The sequence below is a fragment of the Schistocerca piceifrons genome, chromosome 5, assembly GCF_021461385.2.
Source record: "Schistocerca piceifrons isolate TAMUIC-IGC-003096 chromosome 5, iqSchPice1.1, whole genome shotgun sequence".
NCBI classification, from domain to species: domain Eukaryota; kingdom Metazoa; phylum Arthropoda; class Insecta; order Orthoptera; family Acrididae; genus Schistocerca; species Schistocerca piceifrons.
In genome coordinates this window covers 492,675,224-492,689,168 of record NC_060142.1, presented here as the reverse complement: position 1 = coordinate 492,689,168, position 13,945 = coordinate 492,675,224, and the positions used below count along the sequence as shown (strand labels likewise).

Genomic DNA, 13,945 nt, shown 5'->3' with positions numbered 1-13,945 from the left:
CGGGTACATACATTAAGAGTTCCCCAGTTGTTTGGCCAGTGTATCAGCACTACTAGCAGAGACGCCCAGTTGTGCAGCGAGGTATTTAACTGAAAACCGTCGATCACCTCGAATGAGAGTGTCCGCACGTTCCAGCACTGCAGGCGTCACAGCTGTCTGCGACCGACCAGCACGCGGGAGACCGGACAGGTTTGCGGGTCCTTGTTGGGATAATCACAGACGCTTTGCCCAGCTGCGCACCTTGCTTTTATTCAGTGCCAGGTCTACGCAGACATTATGCAAGTGCCTTTGAATACCTGCGCTGCTCTGGTTTTCCGCCAAAAGAAACACAACGACACCTCTGTGCTTGGAACGCACGTACGTTACAGATGCTACACTACTGGCCATTAAAATTGCTACACCACCAAGATGACGTGCTACAGACGCAAAATTTAATCGACAGGAAGAAGATACTGTGATATGCAAATGATTAGCTTTTCAGAGCATTCACACAAGGTTGGCGCCGGGGGCGACACATACAACGTGCTGACATGAAGAAAGTTTCCAACCGATTTCTCCAACACAAACAGCAGTTGACCGACGTTGCCTGGTGAAACGTTGTTGTGATGCCTCGTGTAAGGAGGAAAAATTCGTACCATCACGTTTCCGACTTTGATAAAGGTCGGATTGTAGCCTATCGCGATTGCGGTTTATCGTATCGCGGCATTGCTGCTCGCGTTGGTCGAGATCCAATGACTGTTAGCAGAATATGGAATCGATGGGTTCAGGAGGGTAATACGGAACGCCGTGCTGGATCCCAACGGCCTCGTATCACTAGCAGTGCAGATGACAGTCATCTTATCCGCATGGCTGTAACGGATCGTGCAGCCACGTCTCGATCCGTGAGTCAACAGATGAGGACGTTTGCAAGACAACAACCATCTGCACGAACAGTTCGACGACGTTTGCAGCAGCATGGACTATCAGCTCGGAGACCATGGCTGCAGTTACCCTTGATGCTGCGCCACAGACAGGAGCGCCTGCGATGGTGTACTCAACCCCGAACCTGGGTGCACGAATGGCATAACGTCATTTTTTCGGATGAATCCAGGTTCTGCTTACAGCATCCTGATGGTCGCATCCGTATTTGGCGACATCGCGGTGAACGCACATTGGAAGCGTGTATTCGTCATCGCCATACTGGCGTTTCACCCGCCGTGATGGTATGGGGTGCCATTGGTTACACGTCTCGGTCACCTATAGTTCGCATTGACGGCAGTTTGAACAGTGGACGTTACATTTCAGATATGTTACGACCCGTGGCTCTACCCTTCATTCGATCCCTGTGAAACCCTACTTTTCAGCAGGCTAATGCACGACCGCATGTTGCAGGTCCTTTACGGGCCTTTCTGGATACAGAAAGTGTTCGACTGCTGCCCTGGCCAGCACATTCTCCAGATCTCTCACCAACTGAAAACCTCTGGTGGCCGAGCAACTGGCTCGTCACAATATGCCAGTCACTACTCTTGATGAACTGTGGTATCGTGTTGAAGCTGCATGGGCAGCTGTACCTGTACACGCCATCCAAGCTCTGTTTGACTCAATGCCCAGGCGCATCAAGGTCGTTATTACGGCCAGAGGTGGTTGTTCTGGGTACTGATTTCTCAGGATCTATGCACCCAAATGTAATCACATGTCAGTTCTAGTACAATCTATTTGTCCAATGAATACCCGTTTATCATCTGCATTTCTTCTTGGTGTAGCAAGTTTAATGGCCAGTAGTATTTTGCGCGACACCTTCATGGTGTAGCGTTATGATGAGCAGCAGTTAGTATCGAGCAGCAGTGTATTTCTTGAGAGAGAGAGAGAGATTGGGGACCAGCCCAACATTTGCCTAAACGATTGTGAAACACAACTTAGAAAACACACTCAGAGTGACCGGTTAACGAGATCAGCAGTCATTCAACAAGCGGAAACTGACTCACTTATTTGTCTCACAAGTTAGCTCGCTGCGATTCACGCTATAGGGTCATCTCTTAGTGCGTTTGAGCTGTGATGTAATAACGTGGAGAACTGCTGGGAGTACCTGGAGTAGGTCGGGGCTGATGGACGCGGCGTAGTTGCGTTGCTCCGTGGCGCTGGGCCGCGACCACAAGTTGTGCGAGTCGTCGTCCTCCGACGTCGTCGCGTCGAACTTGGACACAAGCACGGCGAACAGGTAGGTCGACATCTTCGGCGTCTGCGCGAACGTGTACTGCGTGCTGCCGTCCGACCTGTGGGAAAACGCGTGTCAGCTAGGCCGCGGAACTATGGCGCACACTCCCCGGGATCCTTGAGTTATCGTGGCCAATTACACGAAAGTAAAATATACAAGCTATACAGAAGCAGACTTCAACAAGAACATAATAATTCCAATCCCAAAGAAAGCAGGTGTTGACATATGTGAAAATTACCGAACTATGAGATTAATAAGTCACGGCTGCAAAATACTATCGCGAATTCTTTACAGACGAATGGAAGAACTGGTAAAAGTCGACCTTTGGGAAGATCAGTTTGGATTCCGTAGAAATGTTGGAACACGTGAGGCAATACTGACCTTACGACGTATCTTAGAAGAAAGATTAAGGAAAGGCAAACCTACGTTTCTAGCATTTGTAGACTTAGAGAAAGCTTTTGACAATGTTGACTCGAATACTCTCTTTCAAATTCTAAAGGTGGCAGGGGTAAAATACAGGGAGCGAAAGGCTATATACAATTTGTACAGAAACCAGATGGCAGTTATAAGAGTCGAGGGGCATGATAGGGAAGCAGTGGTTGGGAAGGGAGTGAGACAGGGTTGCAGCCTCTCCCTGATGTTATTCGGTCTGTATATTAAGCAAGCAGTAATGGAAACAAAAGACAAATTCGGAGTTTGTGTTAAAATCCATGGTGAAGAAATAAAAACTTTGAGGTTCGCCGATGACGTAAACCTGTCAGAGACAGCAAAGAACGAGGAAGAGCAGTTGAACGGAATGGAGCGTGTTTTGAAGGAGGATATACGATGAGTTTCGTTATTTGGGGAGCAAAATAACTGATGATGCTAGAAGTAGAGAGGATATAAAATGTAGACTGGCAATGGCAAGAAAGCGTTTCTGGAAAAGAGAAATTTGTTAACATGGAGTATAGATTTAAGTGTCAGGAAGTCATTTCTGAAAGTATTTGTATGGAGTGTAGCCATGAATGGAAGTGAAACATGGACGATAAATAGTTTGGACAGGAAGAGAGTAGAAGCTTTCGAAATGTGGTGCTACAGAAGAATGCTGAAGATTATTTGGGTAGATCACATAACTAATGAGGAGGTATTGAATAGAATTGGGGAGAAGAGGAGTTTGTGGCACAACTTGACCAGAAGAAAGGACTGGTTGGTAGGAGATGTTCTCAGGCATCAAGGGATCACCAATTTAATATTGAAGGACAGCGTGGAGGGTAAAAATCGTAGAGGGAAAGCAAGAGATGAATGCACTAGGCAGATTCAGAAGGATGTAGGCTGCAGTAGGTACTGGGAGATGAAGAAGGATAGAGTAGCATGGAGAGCTGCATAAACCAGTCTCAGGACTGAAGACAACAACAACATCGTTGAGATCGATTGTGGTTGAGCTAAGCTATCTTCGCTTTTCGCGTGTTTTATCTCCCGGGTTGGCTGGCGAAGCGTGTTGGTTGTTAGCCTTCGACGGGTAACCCTCGAGATCTCGTCACATTCTCTGGGAGACGAGTGTCTACGGCTGCCGAACGAGCGTGATGACCGTTATATGTGGTGGTATGAAGTTGATCGGGCGTTTTGGCGACATGGGCAGCTTGGAGATACAAGTTCTATGACTTTGATGGGAACAAAATCTGAAGTGAATCGATGAACCTGTGGAACCCGCTCCTTCGTATTGTGTACGTGATATGAGTAAGTGCTCGTAATTGTGTTTTGTTGACCGACGCACAGAGGGGCATTTAAATTTTATTATTATTGTCAGACTTTCATAGTCGAACTTTAAGATGTGTAGAGGAGTTCATTTGGCCTAGTTAAATGGTGGCCATTATTTGATGGCTTTCTCAGAAGTTTTACTAGTGCTCTGTGTTTCTTGTGTAACGTCCCCTTAGAAAAATTTCAAAATGACAGTGCTGGAAATCCTCTTACGTTATTTGATTATCAAACAGCTGAGCAAAATTGAACGTACTCAGACATTTCTCTCTTTTCTTATTCTGATCATCGCTAAACTGACACACAATATATTTAGCGCAACGCAATCTGACTTCCGATAATCCCTACAAAAGAATGGCCCTGACTAACAACAACCTATACCTTTCATTAATCACTCGCCTCACAAAAATCTTCGTTATTCGAACTACTGCAATACAGCGTGCGCCAATACTGCCAGCAAAATAAAAGATTCTAACTACTGAAATCACCGACTACTGATAGGCATAGTTAGCAAATGAAAGTTTTTGATAGAGAACAAACAACGTAATTACCTTAATAACGTTCAAAAGTCGTGATATATATATATATATATATATATATATATATATATATATATATATATATATCTCATTTCATGACATCCATCTTTACAAATTTCCTTTTTCTGGCGGACACACGTCCAGATCGTCAGTTCTCAAAACTCTGGCATCTGTCTCCCCACATCCATCACTGTTGGCGGCTCACCTCCAACTGCGCAACGCTACGCGCTGTTCACATCCAACTGCCCAACAGTACACAAGCGAATATTACAACAATGAGTACAACCAGCCATAGACTGCACACAGCACAGTCAGTGATTTTCATACAGTGCGCTACGTGGCGTTACCGACATAAATACCTAAACAGCCAACTTACACTTGTAATCAAATGATTTTATGTTGAAGTTTTCAAAGCCTGCACGCTATTAATACTGTTGTCCATGCCTAAAATGCTTAAGGTCGCAGTTGCGAATTGGGCAGTAGCGTAACGTGTTCATTTACACGTTTACCCATATATCGAGTCAAAAGTTTTGCCGAGTGTTTCTGTGTTTCAGAGTTTTTGGAAAGACTGTGCCAGCGCCTTGACGGGGAGTGAAATGCCATCCGAGGTCGAGGACTGGCAGTGTTTAAGAAACTGGCCACTACCGGGAATTGTTCACATAGCGCCTTCCCAAGTTTAGTATTTATCTCTCTTCCGCCAAGGCGGGTTAAGCTGGTAGATACATTTATATATATTGTATGTAACCTGTTCTTATACGAACCTGTTTTCTTAAATATCAGCGACTGGTAACTGGCTAAATTTTAAATTGCATAGCATCTGCTGAGTTACTTGCGCAGCTCTTTCTAGTAGTCTTTTATTAAAAACGTCTGAGCACGTGAACATTCATTTTTAAACATCAGTGTTTCTGTTGTAGTTTTTTATGTAAGTGGTTGTGTCATGTTATGTAATTGGATCTTAGCTTGGGACTAGTGTTGAAGTGTCATTAAGTCACCCTTTATTGGTAGCTGTTTTCATTATATGTAATTTGAGGGAAATCCTGTATGGGAGTTTGACTTTCTGAAGTTTGTCAGTAATTCTGTTTTCTTAACAAGGGAAAATGAAGCGGGGGGTATTAGTGCCTGGCAACGTTAAATTTGTAATCGACCTTTTAACAAGTGCTTCTTTAACGGATTGAAATAGTAAGTTTATAGGGTATTTTAGTGTAGAATATTTTAAGAGTAGCCATCTTAATGTAATAACTGGTTTTAACGAGTTTATGAAGTCGCTGTGTGAAGTAATTGATAGTTGCTATGCTTAAGGTTTTTATAAATGCCTGGCACATTAAGTTTTTCTTAACTTTCTCTTAAGGGACTGTTTATTTGAGTACTGAGTACGTTGGATTTCTAACTGTATTCTCAAAGCTTTATCTAGTGGCTCGTCCACAATTTGTAATTGTCAAATTCCTTAAAAGGCATAATGTCAATAAACTGTCTTAATTATAAAATGTGACTACCAACCATGATTCCGTCCCGCTTCCTCTCTTATGGTATCTAAGAGAACTTTTAACATTGCAGCGCGTCAGCATAAGTGAATAATTTAATGATTATAAAGAATCCGCCTCGATCGCAAATAGAAACCGGATGTTGACCTAGGTTTCGGCGCGGATAACCATGCCTTCTTCGGAACACACTAAAACTACAAACTGCCTAAAGAGGCATGGTCCATCATTAATACAGAAACCCCAGAAGAGCAAAAGACTCGCATAAGCTGTAAAATGAACGGTGCGTGAGTACCATGTCAATAGCTGTACTTATCTCAAACGTCCGAAGCGTGCTTCCTCACCCCAGCCAAAGTTTACCTGAGAGCCCGCGGCCCACCGAACGTACCGTTTACTTTACATTTCATGCGAGTCTTTTGCCCTTCTGGGCTTTCTGTATTAATATTGGGCCATGCCTCTTTAGGCAGTTTGTAGTTTTAGTGTGTTCCGAAGAAGAAATGGTTACCCGCGCCGAAACCTAGGTCAACACCCGGTTTCTATTTTCAGTCGAGGCGGATTCTTTATAATAATTATCTAAGATATGTTGGGTAAGTGTGGTACGAAAAAGGGAATCCACGTACCACTGAGAAGGCAGTCAGACAGGGCTGTAGCATGTCCCGCATGGCATTCAGTTTCTAGGGGCGAGTACTGTGCTTGGAGGGTGGTGCACCTGGGAACCAATAGCCGATAGCCGAATCCACTGAACGGACAAGTGGTACACAGCGCCATTAGCTGTTTTTTGGCATTTTCTACTGTCTTTGTTAATGTGGACACGATGTTGTGTTTTGTGCTGCGTTTATAAATATTACAAGTCCTCATATTTAAGTGCTGTATTATAAAAAAGAAAGTGACGAACCACGAAGAAATTATACGAAGGGTCAGAAATTGGTAGATGTAATGTACATGTACAGACAAACAAATGATTACACTTCCAGAAAAATTGGATAATTTATTCAACAGGAAGAGATTCACAAATTGAGCAAGTCAATAACTTATTGCCCTGACTCAGGCCCTTATTTCTTTCTGTCTTTTTTTCTTTCGCTTACACGATAGTCCCACAGCGATAGCAGGGTCAGTGTGGATACAACGGATTTGGCAAGGTTAGTTTTAGGGGTGGCCGGATGCCCTTCCTGCCGCCACCCCGTACCCCCGGGGATGGAATCAGTTTACCCCAGATGTATGCATCTAGTGTAAATCATGAAACAGTGAGAACATGTTTTCAAATGTCTGCAACGCTTGTAACTTAGGCGGAACGTGGGGAGCAGCCCAGTATTCTCCTAGCGGGATGTGGAAAACCGCCTAAAAACCGCACAAGACTGGCCAGCACACCGGTCCTCGTCGTTAATCCGCCAGGCGGATTCGATCCGCGTCCGGCGCGTACCCGAGTCCAGGAAGCAGCGCGTTAGCGCGCTCAGCTACCCTGACGGGTCGACTCAGGCCCTTATGCTGTTATTCAGCTTGGCATTGATTGGTAGAGCTGTTGGACGTCATTCTGAGGGATATCGTGCCAAATTCTGTGCAACTGACGCGATGTATCGTCAAAATATGAAGATGGTTGGAGAGCCCTGCCCTTAATTGGGGAGAGATCCGGCGACCATGCTGGCCAAGGTAGGATCTGGCAAGCACAAGTAGTAGAAAGTCTCGCCGTATGCAGACTGGCATTCTCTTACTGAAGTACATGCCCAGTATGGATTGCCATCGAGAATAACAAAACCGGGCATAGAATATTGTCGACAACCAAAGGGTTCCTGTACGAAAAAGACTGGTACCCCGGACCATCAAGCGTGGTTGTTGGGCCATATGGCGGGCGACACGCAGGTTGCCACTCCACTGCTGTCAAGGTTATTTCCAGACAAGTTTTCGGCTAGGAATCACATTGGCTGCAGTGTAATTGACTTCCGTTATTATATCCGCTTCGACGTGACCCATGATAACCAGCGAAGACGTGTGTGGGGACGCCCCACACGGAGGTGGGGTATCAATCTGACTGTCGCCCGGTATGGAGCCGACAACCAAGAGTGACGATCTTTGGTGCCATTTCTTTTCGTGGCAGGATCCATTTGGTTGCATTTGCGAAAAACTTATAGAGTGATACTCTATGCCCCGTTTCGTTACGCTTCATGTCGAGCTATCCCGGGCTTACATTTCAGCAAGATAATGCCCACCCACACGCGACAAGAATTTCCACTGCTTGTCTTCGTGCTTGCCAAACCCTACCTTGACCAGCAAAGACGTCGGATTTCTCCCCAGCGGAGAACGTTTCAATTACTGTAGGTACGACTCTCAGGCCGTCTCGGGATTCACACGATCTAACGCGCCAAGTGGACAGAATTTGGCACGATACCCCTGAAAAGCAGTCAAACAACTCTATCAATGCCAAGCCGAATAACTGCTTGCATAAGGGCCTGAGCTGGACCAATGCGCTATTGACTTGCCCAATTTGTGAACCCCTTTCCCTTGAATAAATTACAAGTTATTCTGAAATTTTATTTGTTAGTCTCTACATATACATCACATCTACTGATTTTTGTCCGATTCTAATGATTATTACGTGGTGCGTTTATTCTCCTAGGCTGTATGTTGAAGTTCTTATGAACTACTGTTAATTCTTCAATTACATCTTCTTATGGTGAATAAAATTCTATATATTTTTAAAACGAATTATGTAACGTATGGTCGATCAATCAATAGTTCGTCAGTCGTGCAGCATCTTGAAATGGAAGGTCTTCTACCATGAAACTCGTGATAGTTGCAAATTAACTCTTTTTTATTGTCTTAACAAACCTTTGGGTTAGTTGTCAATAGCTTCAGTTTCAAAATGTTTTTAACTTGTAACTAATTTTTTGTAACAAAAAATGGTTCAAATGGCTCTGAGCACTATGGGACTCAACTTCTGAGGTCATTAGTCCCCTAGAACTTAGAACTAGTTAAACCTAACTAACCTAAGGGCATCACACACATCCATGCCCGAGGCAGGATTCGAACCTGCGACTGTAGCGGTCTCGCGGTTCCAGACTGCAGCGCCTAGAACCGCACGACCACTTCGCCCGGCTTTTGATAACATTCCTGCTTGATTCGATTTCTCTTGCTGATTATTTGTATTTAGCAGAGTAGTAACGCGATAAATAGACTATTAAATGCAGTAGTGACACTATTTTCTCGATTGCAACACTATTAAATTTGAATAGAATATTTCCTCCTGGGTATATGTCCATGTTATGTAACGGAACAGTTTTTCACATTTGGAAGAGCATTATTTTTCCGGAAAATATTTGTAGTTTTAGAAAGCATACATGAAGTGAAAGCTGGCATTTCAATATGGAATAAGAAGATATAATGAACTATTACAGGGTTGGCTAGAGGCGAAAGTTGAGATGTGTTGCAGGGCGCAACACTGTCTCCTGCAAGGCGCAAGTAGTAGATGAAGCAGCAAAAGTTGCTTGTTGTTTTCAGAGTGCTGGAAACTGGAGGCGCAACCTGTCAAATATTATGTTATGGAGAATAAAAGCTGTTCTTTCACCGTTTTTCCTCCACTCATCTGTGTTTATTGCTTTTTATTTATTCGCTATCGGATTAGAGACAACTACTGTTCCATCTTCAGCGTCTTTAATACTCTGATCGAGGTGAGGCGATCATCACATCGATAACGGTGATAAAGTGGTTGAAGATAGATCCGAAATTATGTCGAATTCTATGGAAAGTAAATAAAAATTCATATATGAGTATTCACATATAAAGAGAGAAAAAATAGTAGGAGAACAAAAATTTTCTCCAAATTTGAGAAAGAAAGTTCAAACCGAAAAAATATAGACTTTAAAGGTTTCTCACGACATTGTAATGTTGTCAAACAAGGCAAGGAACCTGGAAGATCGTTTGAATGGAATAATCAGTGCGTTGAAAGCACTTGATAACACGCAGACACACAGAGGTGATAAAAGTCGTGAGATACCTCCAAATATCGTGTCGGACGTCCTTGTACCAGGAATAGTGCAGCAACTTGACGTGGCACTGACACAACAAGTCGTTGGAAGTCCCCTGCAGAAATAGGGAGCCATGCTGACTCTATAGAGGTCCACAATTGCGAAAGTGTTGCCGGGGAGGATATTGTGCACGAAATAACATTCAGACTATGTCCTATAAATGTTCGGTGGGATTCATGTCGGGCAATCTGGGTGACCAAATCATACACTCGAGCTGTCCAGTTTTTCTTCCACTCAGTCGCGCCCGGTGGCATAGTGCAAAATTCATCCATAAAAATTCAATCGTTGTCTGGGAATATGAAGTCCATGTACGGCTGCAAATAGTCTCCATGTAGCCGAACATAGTCATATCCAGTCAATGATCCATGCAAACACAACCCGCATCATTACGGAGTCGCCACCAGCTTGCACAGAGTCTTGTTGAAAACTTGGGTCAGCGGCTCCGTGAGGTCTGCACCGCACTCGAATCCTACCATCGGCTCCACCAACTGTTATCGGGATTGATCTGACCAGGTCACGTCTTTCCAGTCACCTAGGGTCCAACCGATCAGGAGAGGCGCTACAGACGGTGTCGTGCTGTTAGCAAAGGCACTCGCGTCACACGTCTGCTGTCATAGCAAAAAGTTCAAATATGTGTGAGTTCTTAAGGGACCAAACAGCACAGGTCGTCGGTCCCTAGACTTACACACTACTTAAACTATCTTATGCTAAGAACAACACACACGCCCATGCCCGAGGGAGGACTCGAACATCCGGCGGGAGAGGCAGCGCAATCCGTCACATGGCGCCTCTAACCGCGCGGCCACTCCGCGCTGCTGCTGCTATAGCCCACTAAGGCCAAATTTCACAGTACTATTCTAACGAATACACTCGTCGCACGTCCTCCATTGATTTCTGCGGTTACTTCCCTCTGTGCTGCTTGTCTGTTAGCACTAACAATGCTACGAAACGCCGCTGCTCTCGGTCGTCAAGTGAAGACCGTCAGCCACTGTGTTGTCTGTACTGAGAGATAACGCCTGAAATTTAGTATTCTCGGCACATTCTTGACACTGTGGATCTCGAAATATTGAATTTCCTAACGATTTCCGAAATGGAAAGTCCCATGCGTCTAGCTCCATTCCGCGTTCAAAGTCTATTAATTACCGACGTGCGTCCATAATCACGTCGGGAACCTTTTCACATGAATCACCTGCGTACAAATGACTGCTCCGCCAATGCAGTATCCTTGTATACCTTGTGTATCGATATTACCGCCAACTGTATATGCGTATATCGCTATTCCATGAGTTTTGTCACGTCAGTGTATACCGTTACTGTTTGGGAAAGTTACCCAGTGTGACGATGTTGTATACACATTTCATGGAAGTTTGGAAATTTGTGGTAAGGTCTTATGGGACCAAACTGCAGAGGTCATCGGTCCCTAAGCTTACACACTACTTAATCTAACTTAAACTAACTTTCACACACCCATGCCCACACATTTTATGTATTGCCCTTGGCTTCATAAACGACTTACATGGTATGTTTCCCTACGAATGGCTTACTGTTTTGAGCAATCATATTAATTTTATGTTAATTAACAGTGAATATTTGACCCGCCAGGGTAGCCGAGAGCGCTAATGCGCTGCTTCCTGGAGTCGGGTAGGCGCACTGGCCCCGGATCCAATCCTCCTGGCGGATTAACGACGAGGGCCGGAGTACCGGCCAGCCTGGATGTGGTTTTTAGGCGGTTTTCCACATCCCGCTAGGTGAATACCGGGCTAGTCCGCAAGTTCCGCCTCAGTTACACGACTCACAAAAAACGGTTCAAATGGCTCTGAACTCTATGGGACTTAACTTCTGAGGTCATCAGTCCCCTAGAACTTAGAACTATTTAAACCTAACTAACCTAAGGACATCACACATATCCATGCCCGAGGCAGGATTCGAACCTGCGACCGTAGCGGTCGCGCGGTTCCAGACGGAAGCACCTAGAACTGCTCGGCCACACCGGCCGGCACACGACTCACAGACATTTGAAAACATTCGCACTATTTCATGACTTGCACTAGACGCAGACAGCTGGGGTACACTACTTCCGTCCCAGGGGGTTTGGGGTGGCGTCAGGAAGGGCATCCGGCCACCCTCTGCAATTAACACTGCCAAATCCGTACTAACAAAGCCAACCCCGCGTTGGAGCGGGACAAAGGCCCGAGAAAGGAAGAAAGAACTAACAGCGAACATTTGCTACTTTCTTCTTCGTTTTACAGGAAATTCTCTGCTTGCAGCTGCTGTGTATGATGAAAATATTTGTAAGGACCTTTCAATGTATAAACTTTTATGATGCTTTACAGGCTCTTTGTTTCAATTGCTGTCACAGGTAGCGTGGTACGTTCAACTAACCAGTCTTTCTTCTACATAATTATTTCTTATTTGTTTGCTGTTATATAACACATTGGCTCTTCCATTCGTTTTAGTATGTACATAACAGATTTCATTTGAAGATTTAAAAATAAGAATGCTATGGATGATGCAACGGTGTTGTGTACTGCTAGTACATTTATAATATTACGTGTGGGTGGTTAATTCCCTGCAAGTTTTTGAAAGTAAGCCAATAGCAATATTTACATAACTTTGTTACTTAAGGCAGTTCTTCTTTTGATTTGTCTGTCCTCAGACCTGAAGATGGTTGATACTGGCAGCCATTTGCAAAAAGAAGTCTTTTTGCCTTTTTATGATAAATACGACTAAGACCGTATATGATATAATTTTTACAATTTTACATTTGATTATAATCTAATACATTCTTCGTCCTTCACTTTTCAGCTTCCATAAACAATCAATTCAAATACGGCGTGGTATCACCACGCGGCGAAGGGCAAATAGATATAAATTAGATCTCGTAGAAACATTTTTCAAAGCAGTATCACATAGTTCATTACACAAATTTGTGAAATGGAGGCTTCATCTTCCATTGTTTGAAGATGAAATTTTTTTCCTGGAATTCGAGTACAGCTTTCCCTGCTTTAAATGCAACAGCAGGCGATCAATTCAGGTGAGGCAATTTTACGAAATATCCATGTTTATCTCCATCTTCTGAACCGTTATGTAATCAGGGAGTTCAGACCACGGCATTCTCACGGGCCAAGTACCACGAACACAGTTAATAAATGTTGAAGGAATCAGAAGACTATGAAAACAACGCAGTTAGCGAACGCGCCTCACTCATTCGTTTTGACGCGAAGACATCTATCTCTGATTCCTGATCGCATATCAGAGGAGATTAGAAGCGAAGATTAAAAGTGATATAGGTAGGAGTTTTGTAACGCATGGGACCGTCTTATCTCTTTGTGGAGAGGGGATTAGAGATCGGGCCAAGAACATCGTTTCAAATCCGTAAGACTCGGCTTAATAACATACTATATTTGGGTAATCGATCATTAAACAGTCCTATTAACACTGACATACAAATCCTCTTATCACTCTCTGTTAAGAAATTGTCCCTGCGGTCGCGTTCTTGCCTCAAGAAATCATGCTTGGCCGAGAAGTTAAGTACTTCAGACTCCGACTCTTGTGCTGCGCACCACGATTCATCAGTCTAAATATTAAAGATTATTGAAATTTAATATTTACGTATTTACAGTGTGATTCCGTAATGATACTACAAACTATCAGGGATGCTAGACAAAAGTAAATGTATCAATTTGAGGTAAGGGACCCTGATCCGGAAACGACCAAGTTATAAGCGAAAATCTTTCTGAGAGTGGGCCTCTTTTACTGCAATCACTTTGCTTTCCCTATTTTTGGAGGAGGTCGTGTCGATCAAAACAAGAATTAAATGTTCAGTAAACATGGGCTCTAAAGTGCACACCTAGAGACTATGAGACTTGTTCGTCTTTTTTTACAGTGAAACACACCTCTTCTACGGAACAAGTGCTCGTAACTCTTAAGATATGCACTTTAGAGTCTTTGTTTACAAGACTTTTTTTTGTTTGAGTCGGT

The 13,945-nt window shown here is 43.9% G+C and overlaps 1 protein-coding gene across 1 annotated transcript in view; it reads right to left on the bottom strand.

Moving 5' to 3' along the window:
- LOC124799102 (aminopeptidase N-like) overlaps window positions 1–13,945 on the bottom strand; it is a 147,122-nt gene that overhangs the window by 100,712 nt on the left and 32,465 nt on the right. Inside the window, exon 4 of the mRNA XM_047262641.1 lies at window positions 2,066–2,252. Within this exon, the coding sequence (XP_047118597.1) occupies window positions 2,066–2,252 (187 nt within the window). The remainder of the gene's footprint in view (window positions 1–2,065; window positions 2,253–13,945) is intronic.